Source organism: Lampris incognitus, chromosome 14 (assembly GCF_029633865.1).
Source record: "Lampris incognitus isolate fLamInc1 chromosome 14, fLamInc1.hap2, whole genome shotgun sequence".
In the NCBI taxonomy this organism is placed as follows: Eukaryota; Metazoa; Chordata; class Actinopteri; order Lampriformes; family Lampridae; genus Lampris; species Lampris incognitus.
Window position 1 is genome coordinate 38,443,064 of NC_079224.1, and position 26,364 is coordinate 38,469,427.

At 43.8% G+C, this 26,364-nt stretch overlaps 1 protein-coding gene across 8 annotated transcripts; it reads right to left on the reverse strand.

The window, feature by feature from the left end:
- Window positions 1-447: 447 nt before the first annotated feature.
- tcf3a (transcription factor 3a) lies at window positions 448-25,708 on the reverse strand. Of its 8 annotated transcripts, none has more exons than XM_056293512.1 (20): window positions 25,157-25,708; window positions 22,637-22,734; window positions 22,183-22,255; window positions 14,995-15,068; window positions 14,738-14,813; window positions 14,118-14,158; window positions 13,788-13,920; window positions 13,224-13,273; window positions 11,254-11,353; window positions 10,698-10,834; window positions 10,407-10,557; window positions 10,217-10,275; window positions 9,980-10,058; window positions 8,565-8,641; window positions 8,222-8,395; window positions 7,921-8,032; window positions 7,654-7,786; window positions 4,243-4,487; window positions 3,600-3,746; window positions 448-3,380 (listed from the first exon to the last, which is right to left on the reverse strand). In XM_056293512.1, exons 2-19 carry the CDS (start codon window positions 22,688-22,690, stop codon window positions 3,607-3,609), a joined length of 1,908 nt encoding a protein of 635 aa, XP_056149487.1. In that variant the 5' UTR covers window positions 22,691-22,734; window positions 25,157-25,708; the 3' UTR covers window positions 448-3,380; window positions 3,600-3,606. The 8 variants fall into 8 exon arrangements, with proteins under 8 accessions (XP_056149487.1, XP_056149488.1, XP_056149491.1 ...); XM_056293513.1 differs by having other exon boundaries at window positions 10,698-10,831; window positions 13,788-13,923; XM_056293516.1 differs by lacking the exon at window positions 4,243-4,487 and adding an exon at window positions 6,325-6,563 and having other exon boundaries at window positions 10,698-10,831; window positions 13,788-13,923.
- Between the last annotated feature and the right edge of the window lie 656 nt (window positions 25,709-26,364).

Sequence of the window (26,364 nt, forward strand, 5' to 3'; positions counted from 1 at the left end):
ATTAGCGTCGAGTGCTGTTGTTGTTTTTTAAATGCTATAAAATGTGAATTGTCACGTCGTCGTATTTGCAATAAAAAGTCGGAGCACAACATGGACGAAAACGTGGACTTGCAGTTTAGTCAACGTAAACTCGCAACTCATCATTATCCGCCTTGCCGCCCAGTGACCGCTGGGATGAGCTGCAGCATCCCCGCGACCCCGAGCGCAGGATAAGCGGTTTGGATAATGGGATGGATTACGGCAAAAAGTAAAATAATGACGCGTTTCAGTGAAAAAGACATTGCAACAATGCGGCAATTGTTTCGTTTCATATCTCAACCACATTTCCATGTCGTTTTTGCCCCCTACTGCATAACAGACAATAAAGCAATGTTTATGACATTTTATTACAGCGTATTCTTTCCATTTAGTTAGACGTTTGAAAAAAGGACATTAGAAAAAGGTATATTTTGTTATTAAAAATGGCACATTTATTGCTACATTACTGTTATATACACGACAGTTCTCAATATCTACTTTATATATAAAAAATAGGAAACTGGAGGCACTTTGAGGACACAGCCTATGTAGACATTGTCCCCAAATATGAGAATGAGAGTGCGTTCTGTAGTTGTATCTGTTGTGAAGACCAGAAGGGCTGAGTATGACTCCCCTTGACCAAAAAAAAACAAACCCAAAAAACAAAACAAACAAAAAAGCAACTTGTGCTTTTCTTAAAAAAAAAATCAAATATAAAAAGGAAAAAATCGATATACTGTCAAACATTTTCTGTAAATGAAATGTAGAAATGTTTAGTAGCAAATTCTACTTGGAAAAATGAATAACTGACAAAGAAAATGACATTTAGGGCAAGTTGACTGGGGAGTTTGTGATCATAAAACAATCTGACAAGATGAGAAATACAGATAAACCCAAAAAAATGTTACATACCAGTATCAGTTTACAATGATAAAACTGATGGGGATATATCTTACTGCGTTACATGTATATGAATGGACATGCCAGTCACTGATGAAGTTATATTTCTTTAACAAATTCAGTACATAATAGATGATCGCTTTAATTACAGTTTTCAGTGTTACATTATGGTCAAGCCATGATGTCCAAGCTGTCAGGTTCTCAGTCCTTTCACTACATCTAATTACATGAGTTGACACTATAATCAGTATCATCAATGAGTGTATTTTTTCGATTTTGATGTGCTGAGACATTGTCAAATGTTTCCCAAGTAAATCTTTTTTTATACATCTGTATTATAAAAAGGTACAACTTATAAATTTTCAAATGCAATGTCATCCACCATGTAGCAGAGAAGTATTCAGGCACTAGTGAGTAACCATTATCAAAACTCCCAAAGTCAGGAAAATGACTAAGGCCTCCCTTTTTGATTCATTTTTATGCTTCATATTCAGTCATAATGAAACATTGAATTATGTTACAGATTGTGCACAATGACCCTATCTCCCAATGACCCTATCTCCCAATAACTACCAACTGAGCAACTGAGAGCTGAACTTCAGTCAAAGAGGGAGAAGGGGGTACGCTGAAGACAAAAAATCTTCATTGTGTTACATATTCAGCAAAACAAATTTATCAGGTTCTGTCTTGCAAACACCCGACTATTCAAACTGTATCTTCTTGAATAGTGTTTTTTGAACAGGTGTTCAAAAACTACCAATATCACACTCATGTGATGTTACAGCCAGATTATGATGACATTTCTAATATCTGAGCACCTGGCACAATATGTTCAGAATGAAACGGACACACCTCACTTTGTTCCTGGCATCTAAAAATTGAGAGTTGTCTTATACTTAAACAATGTAAACAAAAAAGAAAGCATTCCAAAGTAAAAACTCGTACAACTATCTTACAAAGTAAAAAAAGAAAATTAAAAAAACAATGATAAATCAATTCTACAAAAAAGGAAGATCCTTACAAACAGGCTTTGCAAATGTTCAAGAGGAAAAAGAAAGAAAAAGGAAAAAAAAAAAGAGACAACACCAAATGCTCTTCAACAACGAGCAAAAAAAATCAGTCAGTCAATGGCAATTGGGTGAATTTGCCAGAAGGTAGCAATAACACTCATGATCCCCTTTAACTTTCATCTAACATTTTCAATTTACTCTTCTGGCTAAATGTAGTTTCCTAAAAACAGACTGCTCCCAGTCTAACAGTAAGTCCTCACGGTTTGTGTAATGTGGACATGTAGATATGATATGACAGGGGCATGCCGGTATGACACTGGCTCCGTTTGGGGCAGAAGATGCCCACTGAACACAAGTCCATAAGTCCCGGCTAATGTTGAGGCAGTGGGTAACTGAACTGACGTCAGTAAATGATGATATGGGCAGTGAGGTCTACTTCCTCTTTGCTGCAGTCCAACAGCAGCGTCCAAAAAAAGGACACTTGAGATGACCGCAACCCCAACTACATGACTCCGCATCACGGCAGAGCCTGCACTTGCAACGTGTCCTTGCTCATGCATGTGTCGGCGGTACGGCCTTCTCTGGCAGTCTTTCTGTTCCAAACCCATGGCAGTGAAATTTATAAATGAACAGGACAGAGGGACCCATGGGTTACAAAAGGAAGAGAGCGAGAGAGAGAGAGAGAGAGAGAGAGAGAGAGAGGGAGAAAGAAACATATCCACCACATACATAAGTTAGTGACTGTGGCACATTTTCAGCCAAAACAAGAAAAAATGAAACAAAACAAAAAAGAATAACCTACAGACAAGAATAACATACCAGAAATAAGAGTCAGTCCTCCAAATTTCTAGTCTTTTAAATGCTGTTTGCACGGCTGGATCTCTCCAGACCTACCTCTGTATTTCATTTATCATCTTTGTTTTAAGCAAACAATGCATCAGACCTACATCTGGCAAATTTTTAAACATAGGTATTCAAATATAAGTTATACACAGGCGTCCTCTTTATTTGTAATGAATGTAAGACCTCCTTATCAGATGGGAATGCCAAACAACTTATTCAAGGATATAATTCTGCTCATATGAGCAAATGATCCAAAAGTACTATTTGATCCAAACAAATTTTGCTCCCAACATATAAAGCAATTTTCTCTGAATGTCTTACAAAAACATGACCAGCAGACAGAACTTAGAAATAATCAATTTCTACTGCCTCCGAAAAACAGTGTCCCTTCAGAGTTCAAGGTGTCGTAATGGTGAAGTTTCTGAAAAAACTCTCGGTCTCTGTACGAGTGTGCTTGTTACTCTTGTCGTCATGATCAGGAATGTGGCCACTGGCTTTTTCTGTTATGAGGTGTGTTTGTGTATTTTTCCATATGTCGATTAACACACACTGAGATGCATGACAAAGGGTTAAGGCCACGTGTTCTAAGGGCTGTACAATCAACAGGAACTGGAAGAGAAGAAGAAAAAACTATGAATGCCATTCATACAAGCACCACTTATAAACACGAGTAATAAAAGAAGATAAAATGAAGGAGAAAAAAAAGCTAAAGAAAAAGAAATGTAAGTATTGTACATCTAAATGAACTCCTTATTTACATCAATGTGAACAACTAGTGATGTGCTCCGTTGATAAGCCACTGAAAAGCCAAAGGCTCTCTGGACTGACCTGAGAATTACATATGGCTCACAGGGTTGTGCCCATCGCCTCCTAAACCAGGGTGCCCCCCTCCAAGCTGCATCTGGGGGTCCACACCAGAAACCTTCTCCTCCTCTCTTCTCTTCAGGCAGGCTGCCTTGGGGTTCAAATTACGCTCTTTGAGACAAGGACAAGAAGATTAGTTTGATATATTGGAATAAAACAGGTCTTTCATCTGCCTTAACTAAAAAGAGGAAAGGAAAAAAAACACAAGACATTCGGGCAACAAAGTCATACTTTTGTACAAAAATAAGTCAATAAACACATGGGGTACAAACAGGAAGGGGAGAGAGCAAGACAGGAAAGTGGATAGTTGGATGAGAGAAGTGTAGAGGTTTGGCAGAAGAGCAGGAATATACTTTCTCCCCTCCTTTCCCTTTCTTCCTTATTCCATCTTTATTTTTTTCCAAGAGGGAAATGTAACTGGTAAGGAGGATGGCTAGAGCAGGCGGAGTGATGGTCTGAGGTCAAAGAGACACTCCTACCAGCAGCTGGGAAGCATTGGCTTATTTGCCTCTGTCCCCCTTTTGGCTTTTCCGCCCATGGAGAGGCGGTTGGTGGTCTAGGGGTGGATCACACTGACAGGTACGCCTTCCTGTATGGGCTGACCTACCTCGCACCTGCTTCTCCAGGCCCAGTATGACCTGGACAGCCTGCTGCAGGATGATGAGCTTGGTCTGGGCCTTGTCGCTCTGCAGATGGACCTGACACATCCTGCCCAGCTCTCTGAAGGCCTCGTTTATGTCCCGCACGCGTACCCTCTCCCTAGCATTGTTAGCCAGGCGGCGCTCACGCTCCCTCTGCTCCTTCTCCTCTGCAGTTAAGTTCTCATCGGTCACCGAGACAACACTGCAGCTGCTGCCAGGAGGAGAAGGGGGGGTTGGAAGGGCTGGTTAACACACCCAAACCACAACCCTACTGATCCTACACTGAGGTTTTTACTGAAGATACTGCCTTACAGCTGCCTCAAGATGTTTTCCCCTCTTTCCCAAATATAGTAAGGAAAGAGATTCCTATCGCCATCACTGGAGGACTTTTTGAACCTTTCATGTCTGTCCAATCATGATGCAAGCTCACAGCCATTAGGCTAGGATTAGACCAATATAAATCACTGAAGGAAGATTCCGGTGGAGTTGTGCTGGCGTTGCAGAAAAGAGCGGAGGAGTGGAAACCGAGGACATCTTTTTCCATGGATATATCTGGTGGTGAACACAGATATCTAGCTTTCATGTTCTAGTCTTGTAGAGAACAAACTAGTTGGCAACAAATGTTTTCACCCTTTTTCGTTACAGACTTCCGCTCAGGAAATCTCTCTGAAATGCTGTGGGTTCCTTTACTTCACCAAGCAAGATGAGTGATTTGATGCCAAGATCAAACATGTGATACCAAGACGACATGTTCAAGTTTAATTGGGACCAGGAACACTACATTTATACCCAATTCTAACCAACTTAAAATGGTGAGGTTTGTTTTTTTTTTTCCTTTCTGGTCACTGAGGTCCAGGATGGGAATTGAGGGGATATGGGGACTGTCAAAAGGGATGAGAAGAGGATGAGGGGGAGGAAGGGAGGGAGGAAAGCAACACCATCTGCCAGGTATAGCGCAAAAGACAAGGCCGCGCAGAGGAAGCCAGGGAGAAAGATTGGAGGCATCTTTGTTAAATACATCGGCAAGAGGAGATGTATTTATCTGAACTGAGAGAGAGAAGGTCACTGCTGCCATCTGCAAAAGGGAACGAGAAAAGGGATGGGGGAGAAGATGAAGAAATGAAAAACGTTGTACAGAGGACAGTGCAGCAGCAAAGTAAAAGTTATTATCTGAAAGGCCAGTGCATGCAGCGCGGAGACACTGCAACAAGGAAGTGGAAAGCAGGTTAATACACATGACGACGGATAGCCCCTCATTTCATCATACCCTTTGTCTCACATACTAGTCAGTCATCAGGTGGAATGCAGGGGCAATAAGGAAAGAGCTACATTTTGAAGCAAAAGTAAAAGGTAAAACAGAAAAAAGACATTAGCGGTGAAAAGAAGAGAACCAAGGTTAAATAAAGTCTCTTCCAACAAATTAATAAAGGTAGTGTCAAATCCATAAACCTCAAGAAACCTCATCGGTCATCGAAAGATCTCGAGGTTTGCTGCTATTTTGGTTAAGAAAAGCACAACGAGTCAAGAGTGGTAAAAGCAAATGAGAGAACAGTAAGATGCAATGTTAATCCAATCGAGGGTGAGGCAGACGGACATGTAAGCACCTTCACAGTAGAGACAGACAGCCCATTGTAAGGCTAGGCAACACATACCACAGCAGTCTACAGGAATGTATGCTCGACCTGAGGAGCAAAACCGTACAGGATGAACCAGAGAATGGGCACATCACAAAACAACCACATGCAGCTTCATTTCTTAAAGCCCTCGCCTCGCTTTTTCCATATTCTGAAATCTAGTAATGGTTTCAAAAAAGATGCACGAAAAACAGTGCTTAGTATTACCTTAAAGTAGGCTGCATCTTTCTAGGATTAAAGCTGGACTAAAAGCAGAAAATTTAAATACGGGAACCCTGAAATGCAAAAAGGGCCCAATTTTCAAGTAGCTGGGAGACGTGGGCAGCACAGAAATGAAGTCATGTGGGAGTTTTGGATTGGACCGGGGCCCTTCCCCTCCTCCTCCTCCTCCTTTCTCCATGGACCCCCACTGACCTCGAACTTGCTGCTCCAGGTTGAGAATAACGTTAACGGCCTGGTGCAGTATGAGCAGTTTGGTCTGGGGTTTCTCATTGCTCAGATGGAGCTGACACATGCGGCCCAGCTCCTTAAAAGCCTCGTTGATGTCCCGCACACGTAGCCGCTCACGGGCGTTGTTTGCCACCCTCCGCTCTTTCTCCCGCTCAGCCTTAACCTCTATCGGCAGATCTTCGTCTTCATCCACATCATCCCGACTGGCGGGGAGCCAAGCGAAATGGCAGATGAAGGGGGAAGGAAACAATAGCATGGGTACTCTTCACCGTAAAGTTTTTTTTAACTTTGTGATGGTGTGCAGTCAACCTTTCCTAGTCCAATCATCTCCTCATGCTTTAGGCTAGAAAATTATGGTCTATCTTGACAAAGAGTACATTCTGAGAGTCAATACTAGATATCTGGTTGTCAAGGTTTCCTCTACAACCTTACATTTCTAAAGAGCAAATGAAAGCTATAAATGGGGTATATAACTTAACTGAAAATTACTTTTGCACTCAGTGGCTAACCTTGAATGAGTTCATTCAAAGTACTTTGAAAACGGATAGAATACTGTCTTATTAAAAATCAATTTGTCAATTAAGATTCATGTGTAGAAACTGTGTAACCCTGTGGTGGGTGGGATCTAATAGATAGGAACAGGCTGAGAAGATAGCTCTAATAGGGTTTTTCAAACTCAATTCTTAATTGAGCTTGGGGAACAAGGGTCCTATTACTTCTGCGAATGACCAACTACTGAAGTACTACATGAATTAACTGAAATGCTTTTTTTCAATATCCATTTTTTGTCCACTGACAACCTTGAATTACTTAAAATTGAGAAGTGTAATGTGTCATTACTAACGTCAAGCTTGTTTCTTTGTGAAAGGCCTGTAAGTGGTGTGCTATGGTACAATAACTGGGGCAGAAGAAATCACCACTTCAGAATTAGACACAATCCACAGGGGGATTCTGTAGCCAAACCAAGCAACAACAGTAATTCTGCCTGTAAAATTAGGCACGGGGCAATGAAAATCTTCTGCTTTGCTCTATAATAGCTCAGTGCCCATAAGCTCCTGGGGAGCTTTTTATGCAATTGTAAAATAATCAACTACAAGTCAAATCTGCATGCAACATGATTAAGAGGCTGACCGTGTAAAATGAGCTACATTCAGGTTCTGAGATTGTTGCCTCATTTATGACACTTGACCCATTGTGGGTTTATTGTAGGATGATCTGTGATACATTTGTATATGTGTACAAACTACTGCTTGACAAAATATTCTGTCCCACATGATGGCGGGTGTTAGACACCTTGTTCGAATGCGGGCCTTCATGTCTTTTTTCTCGTCGTCGGACTTGTCAGCGATGGAGGAGTTCTCGTCATCCTCCTTGTCTTCTCGTTTAATATCACTGCCACTGGAACGAGACATGCTGCCAGGCAAGCCTGGGGACAGATGAGCAACGAGAGCAATGACTATCAACATGCTACAGGAAATTATTATGAAGCAGGAAAATATTACCCATTTTAAACGATTAAGGAACCAGAGAGGAAATGATTTTTCTCTCTGCTGAACTCACCGCTGAAACCTTCTGGCTGAGAACCTGCCTGGACAGAGGGAGCACTGTGGTGACCATGCAATAGTCCGCCACTAGAGGGCAGGCCAGCAGAGTCTTCGTGGTGATTGGAAACCTTCAGGGCAAAGATTAAACATTAAATCAGTTAGTGAAAACTGTAACACTGGCATGATAACAGCAGTATAACAGCACAGTCAAAATCAAAACCCGTGCTTATCTCTGTGGTAGCATTCATTCAAAAACAAAACCCCCATTCAGTGAAATATTGCTAGCTTCACAACCCCCTACTTTTCATCCGCCTTACCAGTCCAGGCAGGCGACTCGCCAGTCCGAGCCCAGTGCTATTGAATGCTGGTGGAAGTCCTAGGCCAGATGAGAGCAGGCTGTGCATGTCGGCCAGTCCCGGTCCTCCCTGCCCACCGGCATGACGTTGGAGAACATGGATGGCTTCCTCCAGACGATCCTCCATTTTATTCTGCTGTGGAGGAAGTAAGGAGAACAGCATGGCAGCAACATAAAATGATGTTAAACCTACATCCAGACTTGACAAGAAATTATCTTCGACTGTAACTGAATGGCATGTCTTTGACAGAGAGATGCATATGAAAAACTTTGAAAAGTTCATACTAGGAAAAAGAAGGACTTACAAGGGCCTGAATTCCTCCTTCAAAGTTTGGTGAAGGTGTTGCCTGGCCAGAGGATCTTGTCCACTGGGAGGCAGAGCCTGACAAAAGGACAGATTTTCAGATACCCCCCCCACTTGCCAGGCCAACTGGAGACACAAACTAATATATTAACACTTGGGGTTTTTAGTCATGTAATTACAGGCCATTCTATACAAGGGTAAGTATAATATTTTGTTCTGCTGAACAGAAATGCTGCAAATAGAAACAGAGGAGCCAAGTTTCATTTCTCGTCATACTTAATGCAAATCAACCTGTTCAGCTCCAATGGTTTCATAAGAAGTGTTCACATTGCCCTAAGATTTCATTGAAAGGCACTGGAAAATGTGGGCATGTCAACACAAAAGTGCCCCTCATTTTGGCTCCTGAGTAGCGTTTTGTGTCAGTGTCATGAGGTTAAGACATTTCGCACACTCATTGCTAAAGCAGATACCTTAACAACGGTGTGCTGAAGAAAAGTCTGTAAACACCATCATGCTACGCACGAAGCTATCAAGTAATATGCCTTAACACTAGAACGACCGGGATTTCACTCCTACCTAAAATGACCATGGGCGGTCAAAATGACAGCCGGTTTTTAAACTCTATATTCTGTCAAGGTGAATACTCAACTGAGATATTAATGTATTTCATATGTTAGTATGTCTGTTAAGAAACAACTGACACCAAAATTAACATAAAATCACCACCGTCCAACGCCTGTAAATACTGCAACGCCTCGGCGGTAGTCATGGTGCGTCTGAAACCAGACATGTTGGCAATAATAAAAAAATCAAGTTTAGACTATTTCTCCGCACTGGAGAATGCTAGTTTTTTTTTCTAGGACAGAGCAACGAACCTCACGAAGGAAATGATGCGACCAACACACGTCATAAAGTGACATGACGCACACGCGCAAATTACGAGCCGTCTTATTGAAGGCTCATGGTCGTTTTAGGTAGATCTTCTAACTTTTTTTTGTGTAATTGATCTAAAACTAATTTTAATGGGAATATATGCAATTTTAGGAGCATTCAGGGGGCGGCAGGTCTGTATCCCCGACCCCCCACAAAGTTATTAAACTTTGAAAATCCAAAACCGTCAAAATGGCGGCCTTGGTCGTTCTAGTGTTAAAGAATGTTTTTATTTGGTTCATAAGAAAACTTAAAAACGTTTGTAGGTTAGAGCCAATTTATCAAAAATGTCTTTTCCATTCTGGGCCCAATAATCTACAAATTCACTGCGAGCTGTAAGGGTTAATCACTTTGAAAAGTACGACATTTTTCAAAAATGATAACATTTCCTTACACATCAAGCACGACCCAGTAAGGGACAAACAAAAGTGTGACCAGGAATGTGACCTTGAGCCCTTAGATAGATGACTACAGCAACCCACTTACCTGATATGGCCTGGGGAGAGCCAGCAGGTGTAGACGGAGATGGAGGGAAGGCGCTGCTGTTGGGGTCTGATGGATAGATCTGCACAAAAACACACTTTTTAAATTTCCTGAATTAAATGAATCATGGCTTATTCTATTGCACCTTTATCACGGTGTAAATATCACACTTACACCCCTCACGAATGAATGGATTCTGGGAATATTTAGTCATACATAGGCACTTTTATTGTTACTTACAGATGCCAGGGCTTTTCCAATCTCATCGCCTGAACTACCGGGAGCTGTTCCCCGATTAGCTGGTGGTGAGAAGAGTACAGGTGCATTTGAATCAGAAGCCATGGTGGTCATTTCTATGTGACATTTTTGTATGAAAGTTACAAGAACATTTTCAACAAAAACACAGAGACAGGGGAGACCCTGGGTTTACCCATAATGGTGTCAGTGCCATTGATAGGGGGTGTGTGGTTGGGGACTCCATAGCCACTGGAGCCAGAGTGGAAGCCAGATGGGTGAGTCCCATTCACCTCACTGCCATGCAGAGGGTAATTTTGGGGAGAGAGGGGCAGTGGCTGCCGTTTCTAGGAGGGAAAGATACATGCACAAAGATTAAAATACACAGTCAGATAGAAGCTGTCAAAGACGCATTCGTCAAAAACTGCCCAAGACTACATTGCGACTTAGCAGGGACACAGGTACAAAGTGAGTAAGAAGAGCTCACCAGTCTATCCTGGGGGTTGATGGCAGTAAAGGGACTGTGCTGGCCCACATGGGGTGAGTTTCCCAGCATAGCAGAATAACCAGACTGCACCATCGACCCAGCAGAGCCCCACGGATCTGGGGAGGGGTGGAGGCCTTCTGTCAGGAGACATCAAGTGAAGGAGAAGAGCGCAAGATGGACGAGAAGGAGGAGGGTGAGGGATAACCAGCCACAGGAGATAAAAGACAATGAAAGCCACATATGAAACATGTCACATTATTGTGATGACTTTATTCAGCCACAATGCACTATTCATCACCCAGGCACTGGAGGGTGGAATACAGGCTCAGGCTACGGCATCCAGTCTCATTCCAATAACCGACACATATGCTTAGAAATTCCCATTTGCCGACCATATTGTCTATTGAGTGAAATTACAAGCAATTATGTAGGAGTGCAATAGGTTTAGCCGCAAGCATGCATAAATTTGACAACAGCTACAACCCAGTCATGGTCTACTGAGCCAAACACAAAAAAACAAGTACAGATCTTCAAGGCACAGCTCTTATCTACTGACCTTGCATGTAAAACGGCCCTGGGTAGACGTTTCCTGCCTTGGAGGCAGGGTAACCAGCATTGTCTCTGTTAAAATCCTCTCCCGAGGCTGATGCATACACCTACAGATCACACAAGTCATCAAAAGGACAATGAGAGACTTGTGGGATATGCATGAAATTTTCCCAGTATTAACAGCACGGATTTAAATTATCTAACAATTCAAAACTTAATTTAGAACGTTAACTAGTTTTTACTCCAAATTAACATGTAAATCAAACAAGTATACAACCGACTGTAAAATTGTCTCTTTTGGCAGTACACCTGACATTCTTATTCCAAATTTAAACGTATTATTGAGCAAGTATTGAGGTTAACTTTCAGGTGGACACACGAGAGAAAGACGTGAGCTGCTGAGGTCAGTCTCCCCATTTACAAGAATGTACTAACACTATTGCATGTGACATTTATATGGTGATTATGACCCCCCCCCAAAACCGATGCTTATCTGAACCTAGGGAGATGCCAAATGATAATTTCCCTTAAAGTTTCAATCTTAATAAAAGTTTAAATTTGGAAGAAATAAAAAAAAAAGAATCTGGAGCTAACCAGCTTAAAAGATGTACTTTCCCCCGTGTTCCCATTTCAATCGGAAAACATTAACTCAGCAAAAAAAACAAAACAAAACAAAAAACAAACAAACTCCCCTGACATGCTTGATTAAACACAGCTCTTATGTGTCCTCTCCTAAGCTCGAACCCATTTTTACTATCTGATTTTAGCACTTAATTCAATAAACAGCGTGTTCCAGCACTTTAGCACACTTGGGCATTCAACGTTACGCCGTGGATCTGCAGTGTCAGGGGTTTTTATTGGGCGCTGTCTAGTGTCTCAGTATGGCTTTTACACGCTGCCCTCTTAAATAGAAACATGCCGAGAATGGTTTACAGATACATAATTCAGACTCTTCACATGGGCAGACATGACCAAAGAATGAAAGTTGCAGTTGGATTTGGTACGCCTAATCACGGGGATAAAGGAGCTAATGTTCTGACCCAGTGTACCCTTCCCAATCAAGAATGAGGGAAAAAAATTAAAGAAACAAATGAAGTATCCGAAAACTCAAATCCAAATACACTGAGTTTTCCTCTGTAATTTGATTAAACATAGAGAGAAAGGAAGGAAAGAGAAGGGAGAGGAGAAGAGGGAATGGAGAGATGCACTCCTAATTACTGAACCATCTGCCGAGTCCTGGACGGCAGCCAACTCCACTGACAGCTGGGATAGAGGGTGGGGGAGGGAAGGAGAGAGACAGAGAGAGAGAGCGAGAGAGAGAGAGAGAGAGAGAGAGAGAGAGAGAGAGAGAGAGAGAGAGAGAGAGAGAGAGAGAGAGAGAGAGAGAGAGAGAGAGAGAGAGAGAAGGGAGGGCTGTTTGGTGGTTGCAGAGGGGGGGAGCGGGGGGGTTGGAGGTAGGAGACAGGAGGAGGGTTAGAGAGAGGGGAAAGGAAGAAACAGAGAAGAGGAGGAAATAGGGTGCCTTGAGAGGGAGCGTGGGAGGAAAAAGGGGTGGAGTAAGAACCATCAAGCCCCACTATGTATTCCTTTCAGTGATCTCACAAGTACACTTGCCAAGGGGGGAGAGAGGGGTAGGGTAAGGAGTGAGGGTGATATGTTGCCATCAAATAAAGAGCCCACAAATACAACACACTATAAATACACAAGGCATATGAGTGACTGGCTGAATGAATGGCTCTGTATTTTCACTCGCATTTTTCTTTTTTTTTTTTCTTTGCCTCAGCAGCGCAGATACACAGCTGTAGGAGCTGGATGTCCTGTCCGGCTGCTAGTCTAATGCTTCGCAAGCCAAGGAGAGGCTTATGATGCCAACTGGAATGTGAATGGAGCGTAATCTGTGCACATGGGCTCCCATGGACATACTGCAGGGCCGAGATACAGTTTGGGGCTGCAGTGGAATTGGATGCTAGCACTCACCGAGGAGGGCAGGCCAGGGGGCACCTTCCTGATCTTTTTTGGCTGGGGATCTGAGAGGAGAGGAAGAGCATGCACAAGCACGCAATGGCACACATGCATACATGCACAAACACACACACACACACACACACACAAAAACACAGACAAAGTTATGGTGGCAGTGTCTACATTATGCACTAACGAATGAATTTATCCGGGCAGCTCTGTCCCTGAGTCCTGCTTTAAGAATCTCCATCCATCTTTTTTTTTTATGGTTGCTTCTTAATGCCCGATCTGCTGCATTGTAATCTGACACAACACTACCGCTGTTTACACAATAGGTTCTCACAGTGATGGCCCACTCCTCGGCTAAGCAGAAGTGAGATTTCTCGGGACCTTTTTTTAAACTTCAGTAGGGAGAAGTGATGACACAGATGGTCTTAAATAGTAGTCGAAGAGAAAAAAAGAAACCTCTTTCAGTCTAGAAAATTTGTCTATGACAACATCTACAACCGAGACTTAAGAATGTGGACCCTGATGTGTGCTGAATAAGTCGCTATCCTACAGTTCTCTTCTCTCTCTCACCCATGCTGTCCTGCTGAGGTCTCCTGCGGGGATTGCCCCCCTGATAGGAAGAGTAGAACTGGGAATTGGACTTCAGGCCAGATGGGGAGAGGGCATCAGGACTGGGCATTGGCATCTCATTGGGTATAAATCCCTGCTATGGAGCAGAAAAGGAGAGAACAATCTCAAAACTGTATAAAAGAATGCGGAACACAGAAAATTGAAGAAAAGAAAAAAGGGGGAAATAAAAGACTCAGGTAATAGACCAAGGGACACAACTTCACTAAGAGAGCAACGGCATAGAGTTGAGATGGTGGAAACCTCCATTTTCAGCTATCATTTGATTTTTACCTGTGTTGCAAATGAAGAGTACGGTCCTCGCTCAGCCTTGCCTAGTAACATAGTAAAAGACATGCAATAAAGTCATTACTATCAAAATTGGTTTTGTGCCAATGTCAACTGACAATCTTGAAGTTCTCTAGTTTGGGGCCTTTACATCTGCTGTGCTGAGTCCATATAATACGAGGTTTTTATGGCTTTGGGGAGCAAAACAACAACAACAAATTGGCCCATTATAAACGGTCAGACGACTACCCCCACTAATACCACCCCGAGTGCTCAACTGCAAAGAGCTATAGGCTACCGTAATCCCCTGGGGGAGCTTTGTTTGTGCATGGGTGCCCTTTACCCCCACCCCACCCCCCACCTTTCAATGCACAAAATGCAACACACAAACAAACCCCTCCTCCACCCCATCCCTGATTACCCTGCTCACCTCATCCATCGCCACCTAAGCAGAAATATGGATTGCCGTTAAGAGGCACTGAGAATTAACACTGAGGCACTAGCATATTGTATGATAACATAGGTCTACTTCTCCCTTCTGTAGGCATTTATACATCGACTATCGGTTAAATACCACTTGCCAACAGTTAGCCTAAAAAGCTTAGGATGAATTGAAACATCCTTACCAACGATTCCTGAGCCAAATATGGGGGCAGAGGCAATGCCCTCATGCTCGTTGTACAGGGCTCCCTCTCCATAGCCCTGCGGGAGGACAACAGAGGCTTTACGAACTTAACAGATAAAACACACCCTTTAATCACGTTATTGGAGTTGTCACCATTGACAATTACGAAGTACTTCACTAAGCTGTGCAAGCCCAGTAGCATGACGTCTACATGGCCTGTTTAACATGTTCACTATACTCCATGAGGAACAGCCTTACCCTTCCCTGGCTGAAAGAAGGACTGTTCTGTTCTCCTGATCCCCAGGGGCTGGACCCACTCCTCTCATCTATACCTGAAAGGGGAAGTAATGGGTTAGGCCTGTCAACCCTTCAGGAACTGACGTGCTTTAGAGGAGCTGTGTGGCTCCGGTTTGCAAAATTAAGAGTCTGTAACTTTAGAGAATTGCAAAGGTGACCTGCTTCGATACAGGTTTACATACAGGTTTTTCCAAGTGGTTCTGAGTAACCTCCATCAGAGAGCTTCACTTCACAACTCACACAGAGACAGCATAGTGACAGTGCTGTCACATCGTGTAAATAGAAGCTGTGGGAAGTTTGAATAATTAACACTCAGTATGGGGCTTCCAGAATCATCCTCGGCATTCTTCGTTCTCCCACTCCACTCCTCAACGTTTTCCATGGCAACAGTCACTCATAGCTCCCATCCTTCTTCACACATCTGACCTACACCTTCGCTTTAAAAACAAACTGGAAAGCTCAACCAGACATACTTAACACGTATTATCCCTGGCCCGAGCACTGCATCTTCGAGTGAGGTGAATGTGATTGGAAGGTGAGCAATTTTAAAGACTGGTGAAGCAGAAATTCCTGTCTGTCCCCTTTCTCTCAATCTCCTCTCGTACCGCAACACAGCATCTCCTGGGGAAAGCTGAAGCTTAATTGCGTGCCGATTTGCATAATTGTGCATATTAATGAGTCTAGGCTCTATGAATATTCATATTTTTGTTTTGTTGTCTAATTAAAAAGCGGAGAGGATGGAAAGGAGGGGGAACAGGGTTAGCGAGGATGGGGTGGGGGGGGGGGGTAGACTCATGACAGGGTCAGCAATAGAACAGAATGATGGGTCCAGAGCGCTGAGAGCTGCTACATTTCCGTGACAACTGTGATCTATAGACGCGACACAAGCAGAATAAGCTATGAAGGAGACAACGTGTTGTTCGCTCTGTATGGCTGATTGTCACTGTACACGCCAGCCAGTATCCAAACCCAAATCAGCTGGCAAAAGACAGCTCTCCATTTGCACTTGCGTTGACTATGTGACTGGGCTACACTTTTGGTTCCATCTGATAAAGAACACCTTTCAAAAAGGAAATGTCCAGAGAGACAAAAGTTTTGCGTATTAACTCAAAGGACTGCGGAAATAGGCCAGCCGTACAAGTTATCTCTTAACAAAATAAGGCAACGGTAGAACGTTGTGATGACATATTGGCTATGCTTTTCTTTGGCTGCTATTATCGAGACATAAAATGGACACATTTGAACTGCAATGCCTAGTTTCCACAGACTCAATGCAGTGAACGATACCATAATCTGAGCTATCTGAAGAATTAGAAATTAACATTAGGTATCCTTTGGGAAAACTGACAAGATGTAAAGCAATAGAGACACTGACACTCATCGTCTCTCAACAACAGGGTACTGAGCTCTGCAGGTAGCCTACACCAAAACTCCTCATAGCTAGAAAGAGAAGTGATGTGGGGTAGACAAGAGGTATGAAGTAATTGTGACAGAACATTACTAGAATTAAAGCAGGGGTAGGCAGTTTTCTGGACAAGACAAAAAAAAAAACAAAACCAGAATTTGAAAATACAGCCCTCGTCCTGCAGCTCTTCCCCCGCCCCTTTCTGTCCTAAGGCCCTCCCACCAGATGACAGGCATATGTGAACAACCAGGAAACGTCAAAGCGATACCCATGAAACTTGTATCATAGTTGATCATCTACCCATGTAAAAAAAAACAAAAAAAAAACATTTTCTTAGGGAATCTCTTAGTTACGTTAATATTGTTCATGTGAAGCAGCCATTTCGAGTTGGCCTTGTTGATTTTTTGAAAATAAAACACCCGTGTGGGGGGGCAGGTAGAGAAAGAAGAACTAGTTAACACACACCACAAGCGACCGGCAGGGCAAGGGGGATGCGAATTAATCGCATACACACGCATCTGCATTTGTAGAACAGCCTATAGGAACGCCCTCTCTCTGAAACGATGGTATGTAGACAGGCAGGTTGGCCATCTAATTATTTAATTCGGACCGAATGAAAATGATTGGACGGACTTATTACTTATCATTATTTTTTGTCACTGTATTTTATTTGTTGACTGCTGTCGGGATGTAAAGACAATTTCAACAAATATACAAACAAAAAAAAAAACTTCGACAATAAATTGCCTACCCTGGCTTTAATGTATTAAAGAATTCATGGTAGGTTAACACGCAATTTACAGGTCAAGGCATTTTCCACTTGCCCTATCATTAGTATTGGGCTAACAATCTAGGATAAATGGGGCAACAGTCGGTAATAAATGGCAACGAGGCCGAGAGACGATGAAGCAAAAGATTCTCAGGACAATTGATGCTCATAAACAGTAATGACCCCTCGATCACCTTGAATTTAAAAACACCGGCTGACAAACAAATGCTGGACACAAACGGCAGAAAAACGGGGCTCTTTTCTGAAAACCCTACTTGGTTCAACATTGTTGTATGACAACACAACAACACTAACGAGTAGATGAACCAATATAACCCTGTCTCACTGTCCACATAACCTTGCTTTACAACACCGCGGAGATAAATTCAAACACGAAACCACGGCAAAATCTCCCATTCTAAATTCAACATTACGATCCTGATTTTTGGAGGGATAAATGACACAGAATCCACTTCGGGTTTCGGTCAGGATCATGAGATGTGTGAGAAAGCCCGGTGAACCAGATTTCGCTGGGAGACTACGGCGATGTGGATGAGAAGAGAAGGGAAAGCAATGAGTAAGGCTGGACGAATTCTCTGGTGAGTCCCAGTGCAGATCTCCTCTCAGCACACAACGCCCCTTTAAGCACGGCTAGCCTATAATTACACAGGAAGATATACTGGAAAAACAGACAGTCAGCCTGAGTCATAAGCTTCATGACCAAAACTCATGCACATACATTGGCTAAACTTGTAGACACCACTCTGCTTTTGTGGGGGGATACTGCCCCAGGCACCTATAACTGAGTGTGCCATTTTGTCAACACACCTTCTTCCTTCCCGTGCTAAAGTGAGTCACATGGACACAAAGCGTGATGTCATTAAGTCTCAAGAGAGTGAATACTGTTGATGAAAACCTAAACAATGTACAATGGCACAGGCCTGAGTGTTTTAAATTGTGAGTCACCAGAAACATCCCAGACAAAACACAATGTACCCCACTACCGTAATAAATGCATCTCTCATCTAGTTGTAGTTCATGTCTACCAGAGTGATTACTGTCTGGCACTTTCTCATGCAAGAAAAAGTTGCCATGTTTGCTACACGGCGTGATTCAAACCCTGCACAGGACATGATAATGCCACCTTCGTATTTCTGAGCTGGTATGATTCTGGTAAGAGCATCTCTTTTCTTAAGAACGAAACAAGCAAATTCTAATTGAAAACTCCACCCCTTTGGCAGCTCAGCCCATACCAAGGTTTAAAAATACTTTTTCTGAATTCTCAGTTTCTGGAGACCAATAAATGAAAGTGCACTGGAAAATAGCCAAGCTTTTCGTGAAGGGGTTTACCAATTCACCTGACATGGTAGCGATGTATGACAGTGTTGAAGGCCCTTACATTTTCACCAGGCCGCAAATCTTAAACAAGCGCAACTTTCAAAAAGACAAATATAACTAAGGGGGGAAGGGGTTCATTGTGCTTGCTCCACAGGGGATATGATGGCGGCTTCTCTACAGAGGAAAAGCAATCCAAGCAACTCAATTGAATGAAAAGTACAATTAGATTTAGCACAATCCCAACTTGTCCAGCAGACCTGAAAGCACCGCTACCCTTAGCAAATGTCCCAGGTCCAACCACCCGGAGGTTACCTACGAGCCATGCCTCCTCACTCCCCAGAGCTAACACCAAATGCCTTGACAGGAGCTGTCTTCATTCTCATTCTGCTGTAACAATATGGAACGAACAGCCTTCCCCCTGCTGTTGTCGGAGACATCACATCAAGTAGTGCTCATGCCTTCAAGTGGAGACTGAACAAACACCTCCTCAGCACGACACTGCAATCCTCAAGCTCAAAGACTTTCAAACACACAAAAATCAGCCTCATATGTATTCCTGAGTAGCTGCAGATCAGCGATAGGCTCTCTGAATGCTATTCATGAAGCTCTTAATATCTGTAAAAGCATAAAAAAAAAAGATTCGGCTATTACTAAAGCTTAAAAAAAAGAAGAAAGAAACAAGGGAAAACCCACAGTGGAGGACTGCTGAGGATTACTGACCAAGCTAAAACCTTACTACATACACCCACCCAGATTTGTGAGACAAAGATACACTGTTAAGCGAAATCATACCCTGGGCCACATATGCTACCTGACAATCCAGCCCATTGGCTCTAACCGATCCCATTGTCTGATGCACATTGTGCGGTCCCTGGCTAAAAGATGAGAGACAATGCCATCAGCCGTTAGACTGATAACGTCTCTTTTGTAAGCACGCACCTTGCAGCCACAAAAGAAAATCTAAGTGGTCCTTGAGTGAATAGAAGAAAAAAAGCCCCCCCCACCACCACCACCATGCGAACAACCTATTGCTTGCCTCCTCTTTCATCTTGGCTTCCTTACTTCGATATCCTGTTTCATTTCTGCTGCTACAGAGGAAAACTACAGCACTTCTAGTGGTACGAGACTACCACTGGTATGAGACGGAGGACGGTGTGTGAAGGGCAAGTCGATGTATAGGAGGGATGAAAATGGAAAAAAGGGAAGGCTTTTTTTCCTCTGAAGGGCAGAGCACATGGTTATCCTCTTTCACCGTTGTATTCTGTAAACCGTGTTTTATTCTGTACACACAACATCCACTGCACGTCTTGGGAGAGAGATCCCTCCTCTGTTGCTCTCCCCGAGGTTGCTTCCTATTTTTGCTCCTTGTTCCTTATCCGATGCGAGGGTCTAAGGACAGGATGTTGTGTTGCTGTAAAGCCCCCTGAGGAAAATTCATAATTTGTGATGTCGGGCTATACAAGTAAAATTGACTTGACTTGACACATGGTGGATGTATGAAAAGGCCAAGGCAGGCAATATAACAAGAATCAAAATTCAGTTCTTGTCGACATACATGCATGCAGTCTGTCCATGGGTCGTTTGTATAACCCAGTCAGAGTGATTGTGTGTGTGTGTGTGTGGGGGGGGGGGTGTTTGAGTGTGTGCAAGATTGCATGACAAGGTGACACACTTATTTACAGTAGCTACGCTTCCATCCAAACTTAAAGGGATTTTTCAAGTTGTCAAAAGAAACCGTGAATCAGTGCATTTCCATCAACAGTGTTATGCAAATAAACTGACTCAATCCCTATCATAGTCTCGTCGCAACAAAAGCGCACCGATAACAGTTGCCCAGCAACAACAGCTACATCACAAGCCGACAAGTTCAAATTCCCAGAGGAGCCAAAGACTTAACTTGCCAAAACTTAACCCACTTGCAATTGGAGGAGCGATCATTGTCAGTTTATGCCGGCTCAGAGTTTCCCCACACATAGGCTTTACCTGGGCATGCTGCCCGAGGTATACTAGCGGCCACCCAGACATCTCCGGAGTCCCATGTCCACAATTCCCTGCTTCTTTTTTTATTTGTCCAAGAAAGCTACGGTAAGTGTGATCGATTAGCTAAAAGACAATCTCCCCTTGCTCTACCCCTTCAGTCCCTGTTCAGCACATGTCAGAACGGGATGTACACAACCCGCTCTCTGCAGAAACAGAGAAAGAGAGACACCAGCACATATTTTGTGGAGTTACCGCAAGTATGTTACACTGGTGCGAGTCGTACCAACGCTAAAAGCACAGTTGTTGTGGCTAGGCCATGCAAGGCTACTCATCCAAAAGATTAGAATCTGTTTTCTCTTCAAGCTACGGCTCTCAGACCGACTGACTTCGACTAAGGTTAGACTACTAATTCTATATGCATTTACTGTAGGCAGACACGAGTTACTGAAACGTATTTTCTACAGAAAAGACAGCACGAGGATGAGAAGAGACAGCAGGACTGGTAGCGTTTGGCTCGACAACAGCGGAACAATATCCTTGCATGTCTGAGAATGTCAATTAATGGAGGAGCACCAAAGGCGTTCCCATATTCACAGTCCTTGGAAGCTTTTCTTTCAGAAGCCAAAAAGGATAGGGTTCTGATAAAGTGTCACCTTTGTGCAAAGTATAATTCAAACAACCTGTTTCTATTTCAATCTATTTTTTGTTTTGTTTTCATAAAAATATTTCACATAGTTTGTATATTTTAGACCTGTGGGAAACACTGTCATATTCATTGCATTTGCATGACCTTTTCCACATCTTTCACTTTGTTTTAGTGCTAACTTTTCCACTTCTGGCTTGCATAAAACCTTTTTTTTTTGTTTTGTTGCTATTTTAAGGATCTTTTAATCAAAATCTGGCATTTCCATTCATCTTTTCTTTTTCGTGACTGAAAGGTTTGCATAAAAATAACAATGATGGAAACATCGCTAGTGTAAGAAGTGGACATTAACTGCGTTGTTCCCATCAACCCCCACCCTCCCCCTTTTGTCCCACCACCCTCAATGGATGGTGATTGAGTGGCAACAGCTGAGAAGGTGAGGGATGGGACACCTGCAAGCGGGGGGGGGGGGGGGGGGCTAATGGATGAGGAAAAGTGAAGGGGGCGACGTTTGATCTACAAGACGTAAACAAAGCGCACTATTTTTACCGAAGGTGTTTGCAATGATCTGTAATCTGAAAAAGTCGACCGTCAGTCGCTTTGACGAAATGGGAATACATTTCCTGTTCTGTCAACATTCAATAACAACAGTCAATGGGGGCGGGGTAATGGGACTGGAAGCAGGGGTTGCTCATAGTGACAACCTTTCACTGCCATGTCGTCCTGTCAAGAAATATCGTGTATTGCAAATACCGGCCTTTGAACAGTGAATTCGGATGCAAGGAAGCAACAGAAAGTGTTTTTTTTTCTCTCAGCACAACACATTCCATGCATTTTGAGATGCAATAGTAATTCTATGAAGAAAGTAAATAGCAAAGGCAGAAAGACTCAAAGACATTATGTGTTATTATATTACACAATACATTAGTAGATACAAAGAATTTTATCATTTAGAAACAGCAGCAAAAATTCAAGCCAATTTTTATTCTTATTTTGCTTAACTAAGAGACTTACCTGAACCTCCAAACTGACTACTAGCTAGTGTAGTCGGCCGGTTCTTCCCATTTGACACTGGCGGAGCAAACATCTGAAATGGAAACATTGGAGCAGTGAACAAACCATCACCTTTACTATAAAGGTATGTAATGTGTCAGTAAAAATTATCCTATAAACATGTCCATAACGGCTATCATTAGTTGGGGGGCAGTCTAGACATTCCAGCTTTGACTGTGTGGATAATGGAAGCAGTTACTCACAATAACAACATTGTAATAAAACAGAGCCCAATCTATGCCTTGCAATCAATCCTTCAACCTATCAGGCCTGAGACATTCGTGGATGTCTGAACTCATTGCAGCCATGCTCTTAACAGTTCCACAAGACTTTTTTGAATGATAAAAGCAAATGCCAGTTTTCATGTGAAGGGCCAATACTGGACAGAATCGAGCATTCTTTAGAAACACCTTACCGCGCTGAAATCCAGCAAATCACTGAGCTCCTTGTCTGTTCCCACTGCAGCCATTCTCTGCTGCTGTTCACTTGGCCCTTTTGAGTCTCAATAAGTGACTGCAGGCAGAAGTGAGGAGAACATAAATACAGTTTGCCCACTTTGTGAGATGGTAAACTTCCCTGACTAGAAAAGGCACACAGTGGATGATGATTCAAAAACATTAAAGTTGCCCGTTAAACAACCCATGAGGCAAGTCAATTAAAAGATGTTGGGGTGCGAGCCAACACACCTAACAGACAACTCAATTAGCTTACAAGTGAGAGCTGTGCGATGCGGGTGAATTATCTACCAGTGGTCGTGCTATTGTCGAGAAACTACGCCGAATTCGTGAAAAAAATGACATTCAGGGGGACGTCATCGTCTGGGACCAACATAAGTGTATTGTGCGCATAGGGGTTTTCCTAGCTAGCCCACATCTAACAAGGATTGCATAAATGAATTATGCCCTATGGCTAACGCCACGAGGCCGTATACTACTTTCCACCTTCCTCGGCCCCTGAGTCACTCTGTTTTCCCTCTTCCTCAGAGACGAGCCTGCAGTAACAACTCTTCATCCCCAAAAACTGACAAAACAACGACACGACATAACTTGACCCTCCAAAATGGCAGTTCACGACAATCCCAATTCCAAGCAGATATAAGAGCCTCGGTGTGTAAAATGTGTAAATCAGCATCAAGTCACAGCAGCGGTTCAGTAATGACAGAACAGACATTTAATACAAAAAACAAACCCCCCCCAACATTCTGTATTTATTACTAGTTTGTTTAGACGTGCAGGTGAACGCATCCATACGCGCGCGCGCGTGTGTGCGCGCACACAACTCCCAAGTCAAGGCCCCGAGCAGACGCGAACACATCGACATGAGCTTTCACGAGCTTTGTGGCGAACCGGCGCCACTTAGAAATAACGTGGCGTCACCAAAACGCTACGTTTTTTTCGGTCTTTAACACGCGCACAAAAAAACTCCACGTGGAAACAAAAAAAAAAGAAAGAAAAGAGGGCCGATCCCCTTCACATAAAAGTTTCGGGAAAGCCGCCGCGGGGTTTATTAGCTCCGGTGACCGAGATGGAGACCCGTCACGTCGGGAACGACAGTAATGGAGGCATCTTGACAACTCGATTGCCTCGCGATTTGCCCCGTCTCATTGAGCCCGAGGTCAAAATGGGGGAGAAGTGCTTGGCCCCTCCTAACAAATGGAAGTTCCATACGCTTTTACACCCCCCCCCTCCTCCGACCACCCCCACCCCGCCGGCCTGCCCTGCTGGAGAAAAGTTTTAATACAGAAACGACAACAATACGGCAGGGATTAGCGTCTGACGTTACACGGTGTTGGTCGACGTCGTCGATTAAAAAAAAAAAACACTAAAACACTAAAAACAAAAAAAAAACACACGCCTGTATTCACACGCCTGTATTCCATTTGATCCGAGGCTTTTTAAAGGGGAGTCCTTAAAAACCTGTTGCCCGTGCCCCCAACACCGAGCAGAAGGGTGCTGCCGAGCGGAGAATGGGACGACTGACTGACTGACTGATGAAAACAAAGACTTATTCCGGCCAAGTTTGAGTTTCTGAATCGTGCACAAAAAAATAAAAACCGAGTCGGGGGGGGGGTCCTCGTTAACCGCTGCTGACCGAGCTGGGCCTAACCTTACAAAAAAAAAACACTGATTTAAAAAAAAAATATATATATATATATTATCGTTACTTTAGGCTGTCGTGAAGCTAAAACAACGCCCGTTGGTAGTTTTAACAACAATACCCCAACAATCACGATTGCAGTTTACACGAAAAGGTGAGAGTTAATCCACAATGGAAGAGGGGGAAGTGAGGAGGAGGAGGAGGGGGGGCTCCAAAATGTGGATAACAGGTGGAGGCGCTTTCCACCCTACGAGCCGCAACGACGAGTGTTATAAAACAGTTTAAAAAACCACCACGGTGATGCACGGTTGACCACAACGCGTTGTTGTTGTTGTTTATTGCTGTGTGTGTGTGTGGGGGGGGGGGTATCAAATTTAAACATCCAGATTAATATGGTCCGAGGCGGCCACGTCTTTTGAGAGAACTCAGCTGAGTCCGCCTGCTGGTATGGTAATGCATTATAACGTTATAGCCTACTGAACAAAGAAGTCTTTCCCCCCCCCCACAAGCTGCAAAACGCTACCTACGCTGCAACAAGCTCGCCCAGGCCGGACACACACACACGCATACACACGCATACACATACACACGCATACATACACACTCGCACAAAAAAAAGAAAAAGAAGAAGAAGAAAACGAGATCCCGTCCCCCCCCCCCGGCCACGGCTCTCTCACACAACTTAAGACGATGCGCTAAAGTTGATCAATATTGCACCGTAAAAAAAAAAGGGGGGAAAGAAAAAAAACGCACACACACACGCACACATACACGGGTCAGACAGTTCCCATTAAAACACCACACGCTTGACAAGAATGCATATTGATGCGGCAATTACCTGGATTCAATAATGGGACATCCAACAGGGAAAGCGCCGAACGCCCCGGAGTAGAAAGAAAAACAAAGTTGGGGATAGAATCCTTCCCCCCCCCCTCCGGTGCTCCGGACCGTGGGTCTTGATGAAGAGATGAGCGAAGACAAATAAGCAACCGCTCCTCAAAACGCCCCGTCTCGCCGTCGGTCCCCCCCCACCACCACCGTCACGGAATCGAAACGATGCGACTCGCCGTATTACCGCAATCCATGTATTAGCTCCAGTCTCCTCGCCGTTATTACCATTGAGACCATTTCGTTTTCATAGTAGACATTTTAACAGCCTCCACATTGTCGGTTCCACACCACGTATCACTCCGCACTCCGGAGCCCTGCGAAGGAGAGATGGACGCTGAAACATCGGCGGTGTCCGATTTCAAACGCCGAAAACGCCGGCGCACGGAAACCGCGCGCCCTCGACTGGCACGACGACCGGCCTAAATACGGCAAAACATCGCGTTTTGCAGCCGTGCGCGCGGTATTGCGTCCGCCGACGAGCCGAAACCTCGGGGATCTATGTCAGCGTGCGGATGGGGACAGCGGAAAGCTTAACAGACCAGTGACAGACCAGTGCAAGATGGAATGATAATATCGAGACGTCGGACCAATTGGATGGCAGGAAACGTTGATCGACGTGTTGGACGCCCAAATACATTTTAACGTTATCCTTTAGGGCAACCTCGCGTTGCCCCAAAGGCTAATTTTAATGTTTGGTCTCAAATACTGTTATAGTGTTACACAAACCTCGAATAATTTTGCGTCGTGTGCGCGCGCGCGCGTGTGCGCGAGTGCATGTTTTATGTTAGGCAGCGAGAGGGAGATGCCTGCCCAGTCTCACCATGCCTCGACTCGCGAAGTGCTCGCAAGGATCTTAGATGAACATGTTGACCCAGTGACCATATTCTGAAAGGGCCGTCGTCAGAGAAACACATTTTGTGTTGGCCCTGAGCGTAGGAGTATATCCGCACCACCCCGCCCCCCGTTGTGTCACAAGTTAACAAAACATTCTCATCAAACCTGTGTTGAGGCGTATTCATTTTGTCCGACTGGGAATCTATGTATAGCGGCTCATTGTTCATCTCCCAAACTGTGTGTTTGAATGAACGCCCTGGCCATTGACTGGCTGTAGTTAAAGGGGCCTGGCAGCTGTGTCTGGCATCTTGAGAGCCACAT

Bases quoted from the DNA above. Each gene is read 5' to 3' on its own strand.
- tcf3a (XM_056293511.1), bottom strand. From the start codon at position 22,690: ATGGCTGCAGTGGGAACAGACAAGGAGCTCAGTGATTTGCTGGATTTC. The intron at 14,159-14,737 runs GTAAGGATGTTT...CTATGTTACTAG, and splicing joins ATTTGGCTCAGGAATCGTTG to GCAAGGCTGAGCGAGGACCG. The intron at 4,488-7,653 runs GTGTCTAACACC...TCCTCCTGGCAG, and splicing joins AAGGCCCGCATTCGAACAAG to CAGCTGCAGTGTTGTCTCGG.